The sequence below is a fragment of the Nicotiana attenuata genome, unplaced genomic scaffold, assembly GCF_001879085.1.
Source record: "Nicotiana attenuata strain UT unplaced genomic scaffold, NIATTr2, whole genome shotgun sequence".
NCBI lineage: Eukaryota > Viridiplantae > Streptophyta > Magnoliopsida > Solanales > Solanaceae > Nicotiana > Nicotiana attenuata.
In genome coordinates, this window is record NW_017672058.1 from 116,835 (window position 1) to 133,979 (window position 17,145).

General features: G+C 36.1%; 2 protein-coding genes across 2 annotated transcripts; one reads left to right on the plus strand and one right to left on the minus strand.

The window, feature by feature from the left end:
- Positions 1 to 1,629: 1,629 nt before the first annotated feature.
- On the plus strand, positions 1,630 to 5,155 carry LOC109211577 (dnaJ homolog subfamily C member 28-like). Its single transcript, XM_019375125.1, has 3 exons — positions 1,630 to 1,946; positions 3,105 to 3,435; positions 4,710 to 5,155. Exons 1-3 carry the CDS (start codon positions 1,702 to 1,704, stop codon positions 4,809 to 4,811), a joined length of 678 nt encoding a protein of 225 aa, XP_019230670.1. The 5' UTR covers positions 1,630 to 1,701; the 3' UTR covers positions 4,812 to 5,155.
- A 3,470-nt stretch (positions 5,156 to 8,625) lies between these two features.
- Positions 8,626 to 14,253, minus strand: LOC109211575 (vacuolar protein-sorting-associated protein 37 homolog 1-like). Its single transcript, XM_019375122.1, has 7 exons — positions 14,062 to 14,253; positions 13,006 to 13,230; positions 11,974 to 12,061; positions 11,323 to 11,362; positions 11,187 to 11,233; positions 10,942 to 11,062; positions 8,626 to 9,134 (listed from the first exon to the last, which is right to left on the minus strand). Exons 1-7 carry the CDS (start codon positions 14,073 to 14,075, stop codon positions 8,971 to 8,973), a joined length of 699 nt encoding a protein of 232 aa, XP_019230667.1. The 5' UTR covers positions 14,076 to 14,253; the 3' UTR covers positions 8,626 to 8,970.
- Between the last annotated feature and the right edge of the window lie 2,892 nt (positions 14,254 to 17,145).

Genomic DNA, 17,145 nt, shown 5'->3' on the forward strand with positions numbered 1-17,145 from the left:
TGGTTTGTTTGAGTTTTTAATTGTTTTGATCCGATCCTGTATGGGTTAGTTTAGAAAGTTGATTGGAGGTTGTAGCTAAAGTTTTAGTCAATTTGGTGGAGATTTTATAGTAAATTTTAGAAATTTGGGTTGAAATATAGTTGAACCAGAGAAGAAGGCGAATTTGTATTGTATACCTAAATAGTATACAAATATACCATTTTAGTATACAATTCATTCCAACTATATACCCTATTAGTATAGCTATATACTATATTGGTATCATATGCTAGTTGAATTATTTTTTGGTTGTATTAGCTGCATTTAATTGGTATAATATTTGATTTTCTTTTAATAATAGTAATATAGTACAATATCTTGAAATACCTTATTATATTAATATGTGGTACACTATTTTTTTATTTTTCTCTTTATGCATGTATGTTATGTAATAGTAGTATAGTCATATAGTTGCCGGGAATTAACTAGTAAAACTGTATACCATATTGGTATAGTTATATACCATATTGGTATCATATGGTAGTTTGAACATTGTTTTGGTTGTTTTAGCTGCATTTTAAGCGAATTCTATTATGAAATTATTTATATCAACATGAGTTGCAATAATGCTGGAATTTTTGTGTGCCGATGGACATAAATTGTGTGTATTAATAGTTTTTATAGTTATAGGCAATTGTTGGAACGACCCCATACAACTATATACCTTCTTAGTATACGAAATGAGCAAGTTGTTTTGCGAATATTTAGCTTGCAATACGAGCATGTAATTTTCTCAAACTTTTAATGCATCCTTTAATGTTTTGGTAGAGTAGTATAGTTGCAGATAGTTGTAGAAATCATATGCTCTGTTGGTATACATATATACCATACTGGTATCACATGGTACTAGAAGTCTTTTTCGCTACTTATACTTTTTGTTGTATTTTATAATATTTTATTATCATTTTTATTCTAACTAGTATATATGAAGATTTGGTTGCCATAGATTATGTTTTCTTGCTCTATAACTGGTTATATTACTACTAATGCTAGAGTGTGTATTGATATTTATAGGGAAGGAAATCAAGTTTTACATGACAACCACGTGTTGATTCTTAGAATTTGATTATGTAATTTATGGTGCTCAACAGCAGTCAATGTGATTTCCAGTGTATTAGATCAAGTGACAACTGATATTATTTCAGTTTATAATTGAATTTAAAAAATGAGAAAAAGGTATATTGTACTAGTTATATTAAAAAAAGGTGAACAAATATTTACTATATCAATTATTTTTCTTATTGTATAAAAAAAATAATAAAAAATAGTGAAAATGGTAAATGAAATTAGATTATGAAGAGAAAAAGAATATAAAAAAATAAGAAGTTAAATGAAATTAGAAAAGGAAAAAAGGAAAAAATAAAAAGAAAACGAAAAAAAAGAAAAGCAGAAAAGAAAAAAAAGAAAAAAAAGAAGAAAAGAAGCATAGAAATAAAAAAGAATTGGCGAATAAAGAAAAAATTCCCCACAAAAACTACTATGGGTAGAAAATGTAATTAGTTTATGGGTAGAAAAACAAATAGGTAGACAAGGATAAATAGTTTTGTTTTTATGGGTAGCTGTGTCAAAACCCTAATTAAGTTTGTCAAAATCATCAGGACCCCTTAGGCCCAAGCCCAATAAGCCCAAACAGTGTGAGGGAGGGAATTTCCCTCCACCGCCATGGCAGCTCGTTTCGCGAGATCGATCGGAGCTTTATCGTCCTCAGTCGCTCTTAGATCGGTGGCCAGAATTGAAACCTTCAGCCATGGCGCGTTTAAGCTACGATGTTCATCTTATTCTTCCTCTTCTGATAGTGAATTTCCTAAGCCTACTAAGAAAATCACCGATCGTCTCTCCGGCGTTATCGACTCCGTCAACGACCGTAAGCTTCCGCCTGAACTTCGTGGTCAACGTAACTCCGTTAGGTAATATTTTTACTTACTTTCGTATCACTCACGTATTCTACGTAGAAAAATGGCAATTGAACTTTTCCTTTGTGTAGTAAGTGAATTCATTTCTACTAGCTCCTTGTATTAGTTGATTGGATATTAGAAGTTTGTGTTTTTTAGGGGATAATTGTAAGTGAAACTGGTTTGTGTTGCGGATGATAGTTTGCGTCACCTAGTATTTGAGAAAATGATATAATGTGTTAATTCGGCTGCTAGGATAATGTGCTGAATTTTGCGCATGAATTGCTATTACAAAAAATTGCAGTGATGTTCATTTAAGCTTTTTTAATTGGAGTACACCTTTAGAATACTTTTCCACCTATCTTTGTTAAAAAGAGGAGAACTTGTGATCTTAATGCCATGACTGGTGTTTCCCACAATTGAATGGAGTTTTATTTTCAGAATCAGTATGTTCTTAGTATGTTCTTAGTATGCAACTTCATTTGTCATGTAAAAATATGTAACACCCCAGACTTTACACAGAGTTCCACGCCGGCAAAACACAAAAGTGATACTAGGTATATAAGTAGACAAGCCTTGGACTCTAGTAACACGTTTTAAACTTGTGAGGGTCTAGGCCCAGAGCGAACAATATCACTAGTGGATTGGACTATTACAGATGGTATCAGAGCCACTGTTGTGTTGGCCTTGCCGACGATGGGTCAGAGTTCAACTGAGTTTAGGCAAATCCCGTTTAGGCGGGGCAAACCTCAGTGCTGAGTCTAGGCGAATCCCATGCAGTGGGACAAACCTCAGCAGCTCGTTGAGTCCTAACATCCCAGACTTTAGACAGAGTCCCACATCGGCAAAGCACAAGGGGATGCTAGGTATATAATTAGACAGGCCTTAGACTCTAGTGACGCGTTTTAAACCCGTGAGGGCCTAGGTCCAGAGCGGACAATATCACTAACGGATAAGGCTGTTACAGAAATGTTCTTTTAATTCATGAAAGTATGCTGCATGGTTCTCTAGCTTTCGCTTAGTTACAATTGCTGTTTTTGGCTAGAGCATCTGCATTTGTGGTTAATAGGGTTCTGATTTATCCCGAGTGTTAAGAGACAATCGTACAGTTTTTTTTTCGGGGCAAATTTCGCAATGAAATGCTGGTTTTTAATCTTGAATGACTGTTGTCAGGTCGGAAACTGACATCATAAATGTTGTTGAACAACGAATATGGCATTCCATGGAAGAAGGGCAGTTTGAGAACTTGCCAGGGAAGGGAAAACCTTTGGACCTCAATACTAATCCTCATGCTGATCCAGCTGAAGATACCTTGTATAGGATTCTCTCCAGAAATAAATGTGCACCTGAGTGGGTTGAATTGAACAAAGAAATAAGAAGTAATGTAGTTGAGTGGAGATCAGCACTTAAAAAGGCATGGACACATAGAGACTCTGTCGGTGATTCTAAATGGATCGAGGCATCCGAGTCTCTAAAGCTGCAGATGCGTGACATCAATAACAAGGTGAGCAGAGTGAGGAACTATTTACTTATCAATTACCTATTACGTTTTTTCCCCCTATTCCGTGTATGGTGAACTCTATTGCTTTACCCCGTCGTTGCTATTATCAAAGTATGTCCAGTATTTTCTGCGTGCACATAGATGCATCTGGATTTTCCATATTTGATGCTTTATCAGATTTTATGCTTTGTTACGTAAGATGGTTGAGCTAGGATACTAGTTTCAGAATTTGTTAAGCTTTGACCGACAAAGTTCTTAAAGATTCATAACAGCCATGCCTTCATTTAACACAAGAACTCTCTTTGGGTTTTCTGGTTGAGGGATGGTCACGTAGCTGGATACCTTCGACAACTGATTAGAAGGTTTCAGAAAAATGAGATAAGGATCCATGTGGATATGTTGCACATGTGTACGAACCTTTTGTCAAATTTATCCTCTATGATGCTTTTTGCAGCTATATCTTTCTAAATGTTTGGTTAACAAACAATTTGGTTATTGGTTTTGGTTAGGGATCTCTAGTTTTTTGGGTTTGAATTTTGAAAAAAATATACAAATTTGGATTTAGTTGAGTTAGCAAATCAGTTCGGATTTAGTTCAGTTAGCAAATCAGTCATGTTGAAAAAATATCACTACCTGTTAAAGACATAATTAAGTATATAAAAGTGCGCGCGCTCTAGCAACTTAAGCTTTTACATGAGATAGTTAAGCAGTTCAATGTGGTAACAGAGCAAGCAGAAGTCCTGAAGTCCTGGGTTCAAGTCTTATCGCTACCTATTATTTAAAAAATCCACGTGCTTGACTTCTGAAAAAGAATCAGGTCTGCACCTGAAGGGACATTTCAAAGGTTTAATTAAGTAAATAGAAGTGTGCTCTTTCTTACGGCTTAAGTTTTTAGATGAGATGGTCATATATTTCAACAAAACCTCAAACTTTATACTCACTTTATATAGGTGAATTTTGGCAGATCAAAACTGGCGCACATGTTTATTTGCTACTAAACGTGTTTCATTAGAATGGGAGAAAAAGAAACTGTTCAAAAGCAAAAAGAATTGTTTGGTTATTCTGACAGTGGCCCTTTGTTTCAGCCAAAGCTGGACCTTGAGCTGTTCTTTGGTCGTGGTTTTGTTTCTCAAACCAACTTGTGTTGGTTCCAGAAAACATAATTTTCAGAATCATCTAGAAAATTGTTTGGTTGGCTCATCTTCGAATTGTTAAGATTTAGCCTAGTAAATTAGAGTGCCATACTTGCAAGGACTGATACATGGGCTTTGGTGCAGGTTTTCCGATACAACCTTATTGTCCCCTTTGGCCGCCAAATGTTTGTACTCAAGTGGGAGAAGGAAATTGACAGGCTAAACGAGGAAAGTGCAGGGAGCTGAAAATTGTCTGGGTCTTGTTGCTAGTAGAGTCTATACGTGGAACGTCTATGTACAAGGGTGGTTTCTTCTTCTTGCCTCTTGTTCTCTTCTTTCTAGCTCCTAGTCCAGTGTTATGAGAATTAAGGGTTCTCAGTCTGTTGGCTTTCTGGTGTAGCCACTGTAGTCTCTGGCTTATAAGTTTGATCAAAGGTTTAATAACATTCCTATAGCATCTTGCTCGATACAACAGCACAAGTTTGAAAAACTGAATAGGAAAGGTATGGCTGTTATTTTGTTTCTGTTTGAGCTCCTTTTTGTTGGCTCTAACTCTTTTTGATAATACAATGAGAAACCTATAAAGCGTATAGGGGATCAAAAATTGAAGGATGAATGTGAATAAGATATAAACCGTAGGATATTTTTTCCTTCTCATCAATCTGTTTAGATTTTTAGAGAAGTTTGGGTCGCTGTTGATTGTTGACTACTGATTATGAAGCGCGAGAGAATATTAAAATATTTTTGCTAACTTTTATTAAAAGAAATTTATCTTCATTAAATTGGTAAATGACCTTGTACAACATGTACAAAGGAAGGAATAGATAGGGAATTCATGGAGGGGGAAGAAGAAGTGAAACAGAATGAGTGTAAGTAAAGACTTTTGCCGGAGAATTTTGGACTATCAAGTAACGCTTGTGGCTTTTGTTGGTGACTGTTGGACTCTCCAGTAACAGTTGTTTCTCTTTTGATTAGAGTCGTGCCTTTTCGTATAATTGAACCCTAAAATAGAAATAAAAGCTTAAAAATTTGAGAAATTAGATAAATGTAATTCCTGTGCAATGACACATGCCACGTCACATTTAAAAACCCCTACTTTATAATTATATATATATATATATATATAGACTAGTCTTCGGTAACGTACGTGCGCGCGCACACATATATATATAGAGAGAGAGACTAGTCTCCGGTAATGTGTGTTGCACGTTTGTTCCCTATCATTATTATAAAATATCGACAAATTTAAAAAAATATTAAGTTATGAAAGAGGAAATGCTGCAACTAATAAAAAATATCAATTTTACCATTTAAATTTTATTCATTAAATAAAATCCGTAATAGTGGAGTGGTGTATTTTTCATTTAGCAAGAAGTGTTTGAAGCTAATTAAGATAATATAACCTCTAATGGTACAAATATGTTGATGAATTCCTGCTCTAAATTTAATAAACGCATGTAAATTGTCTTAACATAATTAGGAAAGACATGAAGAAATATACATTTCAACCAAACCTGCAAACAAAGCATAATGACTATACATTTATCTTCGCCCCATACGTCCAAAAGTAGAATTGTTCGTTCAGATTTATAAATACTTCCTCAGAAGTAGAAATGAAAATAAAATTATAATAAAATCTTACTTGCACTCACTAATTAAATATTTCACTTTACTCTGCCAAGTACTCACAATTATACACCAAAATTTGAATCACGTAGTCTCAGAAGATAACAATAAAGGAAATAAATACAAGAAAACATAGAATGAGACTAAAGTTATAACACCACAATGGGAAAAAAATACATATTGATGTACTAAAAAAATTACGATACCACTAAATACTGTAATTTAAAAGAATTGACAACTGAATAGTTAATCATGACACAATACAAGAATTATGTATACAAACACACTAAATTGCCTTGGCCTCGACAATAATGCTAGGACTCTAAACTCGATGGAAAATATAGAGCATATACAACAATATATGAATAAGGCCTTCTGAATTTCCATTGCCCAACTCCTCGATAATCAAGATGATTAGTCACTTGTCATTGTCAGTAAATAGCCAATAATGTTATTGTAAATAAATGAAAAAAATATTATTTTCACATGGCACAATTCACATAAAAATTTTGTAAGGTATTTGTACTTATAAGCCAAAAAGTACAAGGATAATGCAAAAATCTCAAAAGTCACTATAATGAAAGGTTAATTAGCTAGTTTTCTTCATTACCATTACAAGTGAATCAAACACGGCGCATTAGAGAGGCTTTAATTGCATAATAACTATTTAATTAGTAACTTTTAAGTATGTAATTATTTCTAAAAGTTGCGCAACTCCAAATGCCAAGCAAAATGTGGAAACGTACATATATATAATTAAGGGAAACTTACACAAATGTCCCAAATAAATCTCAACTTACCAACCTCTAGCCATTAGTCATAGACTTACCAAAACTAGCCAACAAAAATTGAAAAATCAAATAATAGAGTTCTTTCTCTCAAAGAATCACATGCAAAAATCACCTTCCATATTTTTAAGCGTGATTAGCAACATTTGATACAAGACGGAGAGGAAATTTCATGGACGGGGTAGCAAATAAGGTGATGAAATACAAAAATTTATACAATATTCCAAAAATCTAAACAAAAAGGAAACTTTTTCAATGGGTATAGTTGAAATTCATTGAAAATATATAGATAAGTCAATATACAAAATTTGAGGAAGATTGGAGGTGATTTGGACTGGTTTTGTATCAAAATTCGTAATTAAATCGAGTTCAAAAAAGTCTTCTGCGACACGTGTATCGAACATGTATCACACACACAGGTATACATGGATATACATGTGATACACAATTGATACAAATATGATACATATGTGATACACAAATGATACACAGTGTGATACACATATATTTTTTTTCATGTTCAGCTTTTACTTCGAATTTTCAATTCAAACCACCTCAAAACTTCACCAAATCATCCCAAAACTGAGATTCAAGCTCCTTAAGTTGTGCCCAATCTATTCTAATAACACCCACTCAAAACAAAGCAAAAATTTGATATTTTTTGCTACAAATAGCTAATTGGCTAATTTGGCTAATATTAGTAATATTTTATCAATTGGCCAATTTTTGTAATGAACTACTTATAAATGGACATAGCTGGTAATTTCCCTATAATTAATTAAACAGTAGTAACTCTTTATTGTCTTGCTAATTGTAACTTACAATTGGATTTTAGTCCATACAAGAACTTATAACGTATATTTACATATTTGTACAATAATAACAAATTGAATTTGTGTAATGAAAGGGTAAAATGGTCAATCAACATTTGAAGGAGATTTTAATAAAATAACTTCCATTAAAAGTTTTCACACTTATAATATAGTACGATATGATATGATTAGGGAAGGAGAGCTGCACGACGTCTCTGTGAAGGAGAGGAAAGAGCAACGTTGGGTTTTAAAGGCCAAAAATGTAGATGATAAGATAGATTCACCGACGAAATGCACAATGTTAAAATAGATGTGTAGTCATAGCAACGTTACTTGAGATTAGAAATTATCAGTTCAGACAATATAAGATAAGATAGACTTAAAATCAAAATGAAATAAGTTGTCTTGGAAGACCTCCAATCTCTCAAAATTCATGTTAACTTTGATAAAAGCGTTGGAAATGAAAATACAGTCGCTATATGGGCAATACGAAGCAATTGGGTTTAAAGTAGTCATGACTGTACATTTACATGAAGTATTTGCTAGAACTGGAAATACTTACTTCACAATCAAAAATTATTGAAAACATGTGCTGCTAGATAACCTGAATCTAATACTGATAATAGAAAGAAGTCAAAATGAGCCAAATAGATAGTAGAAATTCAAGCAGATCCCAACTAACTTGACAATAAGACATAGTAATTGTTTGGAGGGAGGGTGAAGTGGGGGAGAAACGCGAGTTGTTATATCATCTCTCTATTTCATGGTGCATTGTTCACTGGTAAAGGTGGTAAAAACGAAAAGGCCTGGCACCTTCAGTAGTTACTTTCATAAGAATCAAAACTACCCATGGTTGAAATGTTATGGTAAAAATGAATTTGTAACAACAAATTTCATTCCTCTGAACTGAGTAGTGAACATTAAGCCATGTGTCTTCCTCTTTCCCTACAAGGATTATTAAATCAGATGAGGTATGAGGAATTGGCATACAAAAGCCTGTCTGCGTTTGAGTGTAAGGATGATAAGTGACTGATATTTCAACAACAATTAGTTCAATTTGTCCCTGTAGAAAGTTGCAGTGAGCCTGAAGTTGATCCCAAAATTACATATGGAGAATATTTACACACTATGGTTTCAGTAACGCGCTGCCAAAGCTATAATATCCATGCATCAAATCATTCAAGCAGCAAAAGATGACTTAGCAGCAAGATGTGTGAGGGAGCGTCTGTGGTAACTGCATCCCAGTTTTTTGTACTTCTGCACGAATGTTGTAAGATCAATTTCTCGATCAAGAAGTTGGCCAAGCATGGCTTCAGATTCCTCCTCTGTTTTCTTCATGGCATCTGTAGCAATAGCAACATCAGTTAACGGTCTTTCATTTTCTGGCAAGTGATTTTTCAGTTATCTAATCTCATTAAAAATCCATGCTTAATCATCTCTCCAATATTCCAAGGGCAACTTCAATTTTGTATCTCAAAAATGGTATTAATTACAAAAAATAAACCCAAAAGAAAAAATGACATGATCACTGAGTAACCGGAGTTCCTTAATTACTACAATCCAGCTTTTATTCACATAATCATTTAGGAAGTCGTGCGGTGGAAAGAGGCATCTAATAGACACTCCAAATTGGAAATTCTTTGTTGATCTACAAATCAATGCCCTTATTCCCCAACACTTACCCCCAACATAACACCACCACCAAGAACAAAGTAACAATGTGAACTAAATTGAGCATAAGCTATTAAGCTAAAATTCCTGATCCTACATATAGTTGCTCAAATTACATGGAACTTCTGCAAGAAGTGAGGAAAAGTTTCATTGCCAAATTAAAACCCGATAATCTTAAGATGGTGTTTAATATATCTGAGTGTTATAAAGGGTGTTCGTATCTACCCATCCTTTTCCAGGTGACGAGAGCATGCGAAAAGAATATTAGCAATTTTGAACTTCATCAAAATAGAATGTTAGCAATTTTGAACTTCATCAAAATAGAATGTTAGCAATTTTGATTCAGTCACCCTTCACTAGCAGCTTAAATCATCACTGTTAGGGCAATTTAGGTTTGTGAACCGCCATAGCAAGAATTTCAAAGATATTTGGAGTTGGAAATGTAGGCCCATTTTAACAGTTGAAGTGTTTTGCCCAAAGAGAAAGAAAAAAGAGTTGAACTGAGCTCCTGACAAAGAATGGATAGCATTGAGGTGTAGAAAAGAAAAAACAAAGGTAGAAAAAAAAAATTGAACCAAGCAGAATACTTGGACACAATCTGATGATAACATTCATATGGATGGCATTTGTTCATTAGGACATAATGAAAAATGTTGTAGAGTGTACTAATCTAAAAAGTAACTGAATATTGGAGTAGAGCGAAAACTGATTGAGAGAAAGTAATATTTTTGCAAAAAGTTGAGGAAAATAAGCATATTGTCAAAGTAGATCAAGAGGACACCAATGAAGAACGCACCTTAAAAGTTGAGCATTATAAATAGTAAGAAGGCATTAGTGACATAGTGGTCGTGTTTGTGCACATTGTTATATTCCAATTTGGATATTTCTTTTTTATAAAGGTGGTGTTCTTGCCAGCTGCGCACACCCCGACCTGCTATCTCCCACCAGACATCGGTAATTCTGCCTACCAAGGCTTAGCCAGATAGGAAAAATTACCTAGGGTTTCTCGTCTCTGCAGGGATTTAAACCCTGATCTCCCATGATTTTTTTGTTTTTAATTAAAGACAGCCTAGCATATGAAGCGGTTAAGAAGAAATATTAAACGTACACACGCTATTGAATTATGACCATTCTGTGAAGCTCTAGCAGAAAGCCCTAGAGGATTTAGAAGAACATTAGCAATTTCAGATATATCATGCAACATAACCGAGTCATCAAAGCACTCTCTATGTCAAGCTCTTACTATGTCTACACCTGAAAAGTTTCTTTCGACCAGTCTAATTTAAATGCTGACTTGACTCCTACGGGGCTGTTCACTCAACGTGTTGAAGTGAAGCCTCATGAGAATAGTACCCTAAAAGTCTGCTATAGCCCTGTTAATCTAAGAGTAGTTCAAATTACTTTACCCATGCAAAAAGAATAGCTAAAATTCTAAAAGAAGGAAAAAAGTATACAAGTTTATGTGCTTCCACTTTTTACCTTGTAGGTGATGGAGGAGTGATAAAGGGGAGTACAACTTCAGAAGCTCTTCTTTTCTCCTTTCTAGCTCATGCAGCTTTTCTTGAGCAGCAGCCAATTCAGTTGTGCGGATGATTCTACACTGTAAACAAAAATAATGGAGGGTACATGTAAGAAGTTTCCACTATCAGTGCTTTGATACTGAAAGGTTAAAACTGCTTTTGAAAAAGAAGTCAATACCCTAGAAACAATGTGAAGTATCTGACCTGATTCCTGAGCTCCATTATCCGAGGTTCTTTTTCTAAATTCTCCCCTGTATAAAATAGTTCACTCTAAATCTATCTGCAATACTAGTCGATAAAGCATTATGTATAATAAGGCAAAGAGCAATGTATAACTTACTTGCAAGCTGCAGAGTTTCATTCCGAAGCTCGTCCTTGACCTGATCAGAATTGGGGAAAACAGTAAGAGTAACATGTTACCACAAAAATCAACATAGAGCTGGAACAAAACATTACATCATGATCATGGTGACTATAACTGATAAAAAAGTTTTCTTCCTCCCTTGATATTCCCTTTATAACAGGCGTAAGACATGAGGATCCACAATCATACGGGGGTAGAAAGTTCAATCTAGTTCATTTTGGCAAGGTAAAAAAAGGAAGCAAGAACACGGCCACTGAACTCTGAACGTGCAAGTAATGATAGTTGAGTTGTATGAGGTGGGGTTACCAAAAAGCAATAATGCGCACTTTTATGGATAAAGATTTTAAGCAACTTGAATTGCTTGAATACATTATGGCATCATGAAGGTAAAATCCCACACAAACAGAACAACAAAATTCAGTCATCTCACACGTAAAACTTGATTCCTTACTACCAGAAATAGAACCTCACTCAATTTTTCATTCAATTTGACATATGTATAATTTGGTGGAGCATAGTACCTTATTTGAGAAAATGAGAATGTATCAGATCCATCGCGTATGCTTAACAATCAAAGTGAACAAGGTAAACACAGAGCAGGAAGAAACAAATAATTATACTACTTACTTTACTCTGAGTTTTGACAGCCTCAAGTGAAAGTAAGAAGTTGCGATAAGCACCATCGTCAGAAAGAAGCTTCCGTAGCTCATCAACACTGAATAAATTAACAAGAACGCATATAGAAAATCAGGAAGTACAAGTGCAAAGAAGAATGAGGAAAAATGCTAAGCCTTTCACTTAATTGTTTAATCACCGAAAAATATAAGTCTTCATCTTTCTTTATCAGGAAAAAAACTCTTTCTCTTTTTTTCTTTTCCAATCCCAAGTACAAAAATTAGATGATCAAGTCATGAAATATTTGCTGACATTTCTGCTGGCAGAAGATACTGTAAAGTCAAAATGATATTTCACAGATAAAACTTATTAATATTAACATATACTCAGAACATGCACGAATGGTGCATTAAAGGATGCCACTAAATTCTCCTTCTACATGTTTTCTCGGATACTAATGATAAAACTAAAATATATATGCTCTTTCATGTACCAGAAAGATGTCCCTGACTGTGAAGTGAATAATGATGATCTATTTTAGATAGAAAACATATATCTTGATTAACGCATTTCCTATCAGCCAGCCTCTCTGCATGTATTGCAAGGATTCTTCTACCAAATGACAATATCTGTACTAAGGCACAGATTTTCCCAATGTACTCCAGTTCATTGCACAAATTGTTGCTTCGTAATTCCCCAAAAGATAAGATAGCAAAACTCTTTTATGAAAGAGCATTCATCTACACTCAAAAAGGTTGATTCCAAAAGCATACTTGTATCACCACCACTATAGAGTTTTCAGGATTTGTGTTCACATTAATATATCGGAAACACCAAAATATATTGATTTTCATATCTAGATGGTAAATTAAGCTACTCTTGATAATCAGATAGGAAATGCAGAGAGATTCTTTGTTACAAATCCCAGCAAGTTCAGAACCTAATTCCTGTAAAAAGAAAGACTGCAAGAACTGTATGCTAAATTGTAATCAATGATCCTTGCTTTATAAATGTAATTGCTTTCGCATATCAACTAACATCTACCTCTTATCTTTTAAAGCAGCAATGATGCCAGCAGCCTCTGCTGGAGAAACATGGGACACAGAGCTTGGCCTGTTTGTTGGCCTCTGCACATTAAAGCTGCCAGACGAGCTTGAACTAGGGGTTGCAGGGCGGGAAGAACTTGGTGAACTGACTACAGATGGCGAATACATTGAACCATTATTAGCTTCCTGAGGATGTGGCTGAGCTTGTTGCTCTTCAGAACCCCTGTAACATGTACAATAGAGACACAATGTGAGAACGGGTACAAAGAACTCATGTAGTCGACACCACCTAATTTAGGATTGAGGTGCATAACTGAAGTAAGAATGGGTACAGAGGACTCATGTGGTCGACACCAACTAATTTACAATTGAGGGGCATAATTGATTAATCGAGATATGTATGCCGAAGTCTTAAAGATAACTCAGATTAGAAGTTAATGTCGTATATTCTACTTACAGTACAGCATGCCACGGTAGCACTTAAATCAAATCAAGCTATGCTATAACTAGAGCCACATCCACTGAAGGGGGTTCAATTCAATTCACCTCCATTAGAAAATTGGACTGCGCAAATAGGCCAAAAACAATTTTTCCGTGTATGTATACTTTTGAATCCCCTTGACTTACTATACGTCGCAAGTTTTGAAATTTTTGAATCCCTTTGTTAAAATTCCTGCTCAGCTACTAGCTATAATCACACATCCAATTGAAATTACATGGATATCAGCGGTGATCCAACAATAGGTCCAATGCAATATATATGTGCGAAAACAAGTATAGATAAAGTTAGATATACATTTCGTAACACACACACACACACACACTCAACAGTGTCTAAATCCAGGATCTACCTATGGTGGACATAAGTTTCAACTTCTTAAATAACACAATACGGAATAGCAAATTTAGCGCAGATTCTTCAAAATTAACCGAAAATTAGAAAAAAGTAAGAAAAACCAAAAACAAACGAACAATTCAACTACGAAACGCGATCATAAGATTGAGAAGTGAAAAAGGAAGTAAAAATCCGTAAATCTGAAAGAAATAATATTACCAGAATCTGAACATATGAGACGTATGACGCAAGCTATGCCTTTGATGATCGGATTACAAAACGCTGTTACCTTTCAATTGACTGATTTCCTTTCAGATTTCGAAGAAAGAAAGAGCTTCTCAATTTCGTTTCTATTTTCCGTTATTGTTTTTTTTTATTTCTTTTCCTTCTTTTCATCTTTTGTATTCCCTTGGTTTAACTATTTTATAATACGGTAGCAATGGCCCCTTATGCTTTGGGAGTAAATTTAAAATGGCCCCTTAAGTAAATTTATGCGTTATTTTGATTCATTAAGTTTGTTAAAAATGAATACTTCTTGGGTGTGTTTGGCATGAAGGAAAATGTTTTCCTACAAAATATTTTCATAAAAAATGAATTGTTTTATCACTTATCTACCTTTGTTTGTGTAACGACCCTGCCGGTCGTTTTTAGAATTTACGCCTCGATCCCCTATTAACTGCTTTTCCCAAGTTTATTTCTGCTATTTTGAATTGCCGGGATGGTCGGTTTTGAATTTCGGATAGTTTTGGGCCACTTAGTCCCTAAATGAGAGCTTAAGTGTTGGAAAGTTGACCATAGTCGGAACAGTGTGAACACGGCCTCGGAATTAAGATCCGATGGTTCCGTTAGCTCCGTTGGGTGATTTCGGGTTAAGGGGCCTGGTCGGATTGTGTTTTGGAGGTCCGTAGCTAATTTAGGATTGAAATGCCGAAAGTTGAATTTTTGAAGTTTCCGGTTCGATAGTGAGATTTTTGATCCGAGGGTCGAAATGGAATTCCGAGAGTTGCAGTAGTTCCGCCATGTCATTTGGGATGTATGTGCAAAATTTCAGGTCATTCGGAGGTGGTTTGGTTGGGTTTTTGATCAAAAGCGGAATTCGAAAGATTTTGGAAACTTAGGCTTGGATCCGATGTGTTTTGGTTGATTTGATGTCATTTGAGGTGTTTTAAAGATTGGCACAAGTTTGAATAGGGTTTTAGGATATGTTGATGCCTTTGGTTGAGGTCCCGGGGGCCTCGGGTGTTTCGAATTCTCAACGGATCATTTTAAGTTGTAAAAATATTGCAGATTTTGTTCAGCTGTTGCAGAGGAATTTTACCCTTCGCGTTCGCGATGAGTCAGTTGGGGAAGGTGAAATTTAAGCCTTCGCGTTCGCGAGGGAGGCACCGCGTTCGCGAAAGGCTAAGTGTTCGTGCATCGCGTTCGCGGGACGGGCATCGCGTTCGCATAGAGTCCTTTGGTCAGCTGGGTCTGAGGTCGAATTTGTTCATCGCGTTCGCGAGAGTGGGAGTGCGTTCGCGAAGGGTAAGCTTGAGGAAACATCGCGTTCGCGAGGGTCTTGTCGCGTTCGCGTAAGAGGATTTTAGTCAAAGTCATTTTTGTGCTTCGCGAACGCGAGGCTTTGACCGCGTTCGCGAAGAAGGATTTAAATGCCTGGGCAGAATGTTTTAAAAGGTCTATTTCGCGAATTTTAGCCTAGGTTCCTCCATTGTTAGGCGATTTTGAAGCTTTTTGAAGAGGGTTGAAGAGGGATTCAAGGGGAATCACTTGGAGGTAATATTTTTGACTTCATAACTCGTTTTTATGTGATTAAGACCTAATTAGTGGTGGAAAATTTGGGAGAAATGGATAATTAGGGCTTGAGTTTAAGAAACCTAGAAAGGGGTATTTGAGGGGTCAATTGAACTCCGATTTTAGTGTTCTTGTTATGCATAGACTCGTGAGAGTATGAGGATTCCGAAAATGTAAATTTTACCCGATTCCGAAACGTGGGCCTGAGGGGCATTTTGGTCATTTTACCTAATTTCGCATATTAGCTTAGAATTTAATTATAGAATCAGTTACTTGAAGTGTTATTTACGATATGCAATTGAATTGAATAGATTTGGGCCATTTGGAGTCGAGTACTCGTGGCAAAGACGTGGTATCGGGTTGATATTGAGCCGGTTCGAGGTAAGTGGCTTGTCTAACCTTGTGTGGGGGGCCTTCCCCTTAGGTTTGATATATTTGGCAATTGAGATGCCTTGTACGTGAGGTGACGAGCGCGTACTTGTGCAAATTATTGGAAATCCGGTTTTATTTAAGTACTTATTAGTATGTTTCTTCTCCTGCTTATATTACTTGTACTATTAAGCCTGTCGTTATCTTAGGAAAGCATGTCTAAGTGATTTAATTGCTTTAATTGTCCAATCTGTTTACCTGAACTCTGCAGCGTGCTAGGCTAGAATTATTTGTTGCCTTGATATGAAATTTCCCTTCTCTGAATATTTTTCTTGCTGTTGCTGTGTATTTACTTTGGGACTACGGGTTAGACCCTTGGACAAGGTTTCTCCAAACTTTTTCAACAAAACTGACTCGATTTCATCAATCTTCGAGATCGTTTCCCTTAATCGCGCATGTGTATGCTGTCACATGCTCGTTTGGGTCCGAGGTCCCATTATACTTCGGGATATCGGGCATTCTAAATTTCTTAGGGATAGGTTTTGGGGCGGCACTGGATGGGAACGGTTTTTGTACAAACTTTTTTAGCGTCAAGGCCTTTCAGGACCGGAGGTGCACCTGGTATTTGGTCGACCCTGGAGTTGTATGTTTCTACTTTTTTATTGTTGCCCTCGATCTTTCCTCCCCCTTTTCGATTCGTTCGGTCAATTCTTCTAGCCTCCTAAGAACCGCAGAATCAGCATCCGGCCACCCCGTTCCGGCTGTACTGGGGTCGGATTGATGATTGCAGCTGCACGGGGTAGCCTCCTCGGACCTGACAGGCTCCTGGACCCGGCTCTGGAGCTGAGCTATAGCCGATTGCTGGGCTTGCAGCATGTCAAAAATCATTTTAAGGTTGATAGTCTCTTCGCCGACTGCCTGGGCCCTCGAATCGTCCTCTCCCCGGACGCTATGTGATGATCCGGAGGCCTGATCAGTGTTGAGCGCCATCCGGGAATCGGCATCTATCCCGGGCATTCCATTGTTTCCTGTCTGCTGTTCAGTTTACGTGTTGATTGATTGTGCCATTCTATGAGTTGGTAATTTGAATGTAAGATGGACTCTTTTGTAAAGAACCAGTGTATTGTGATGCGTCAAGAAAGA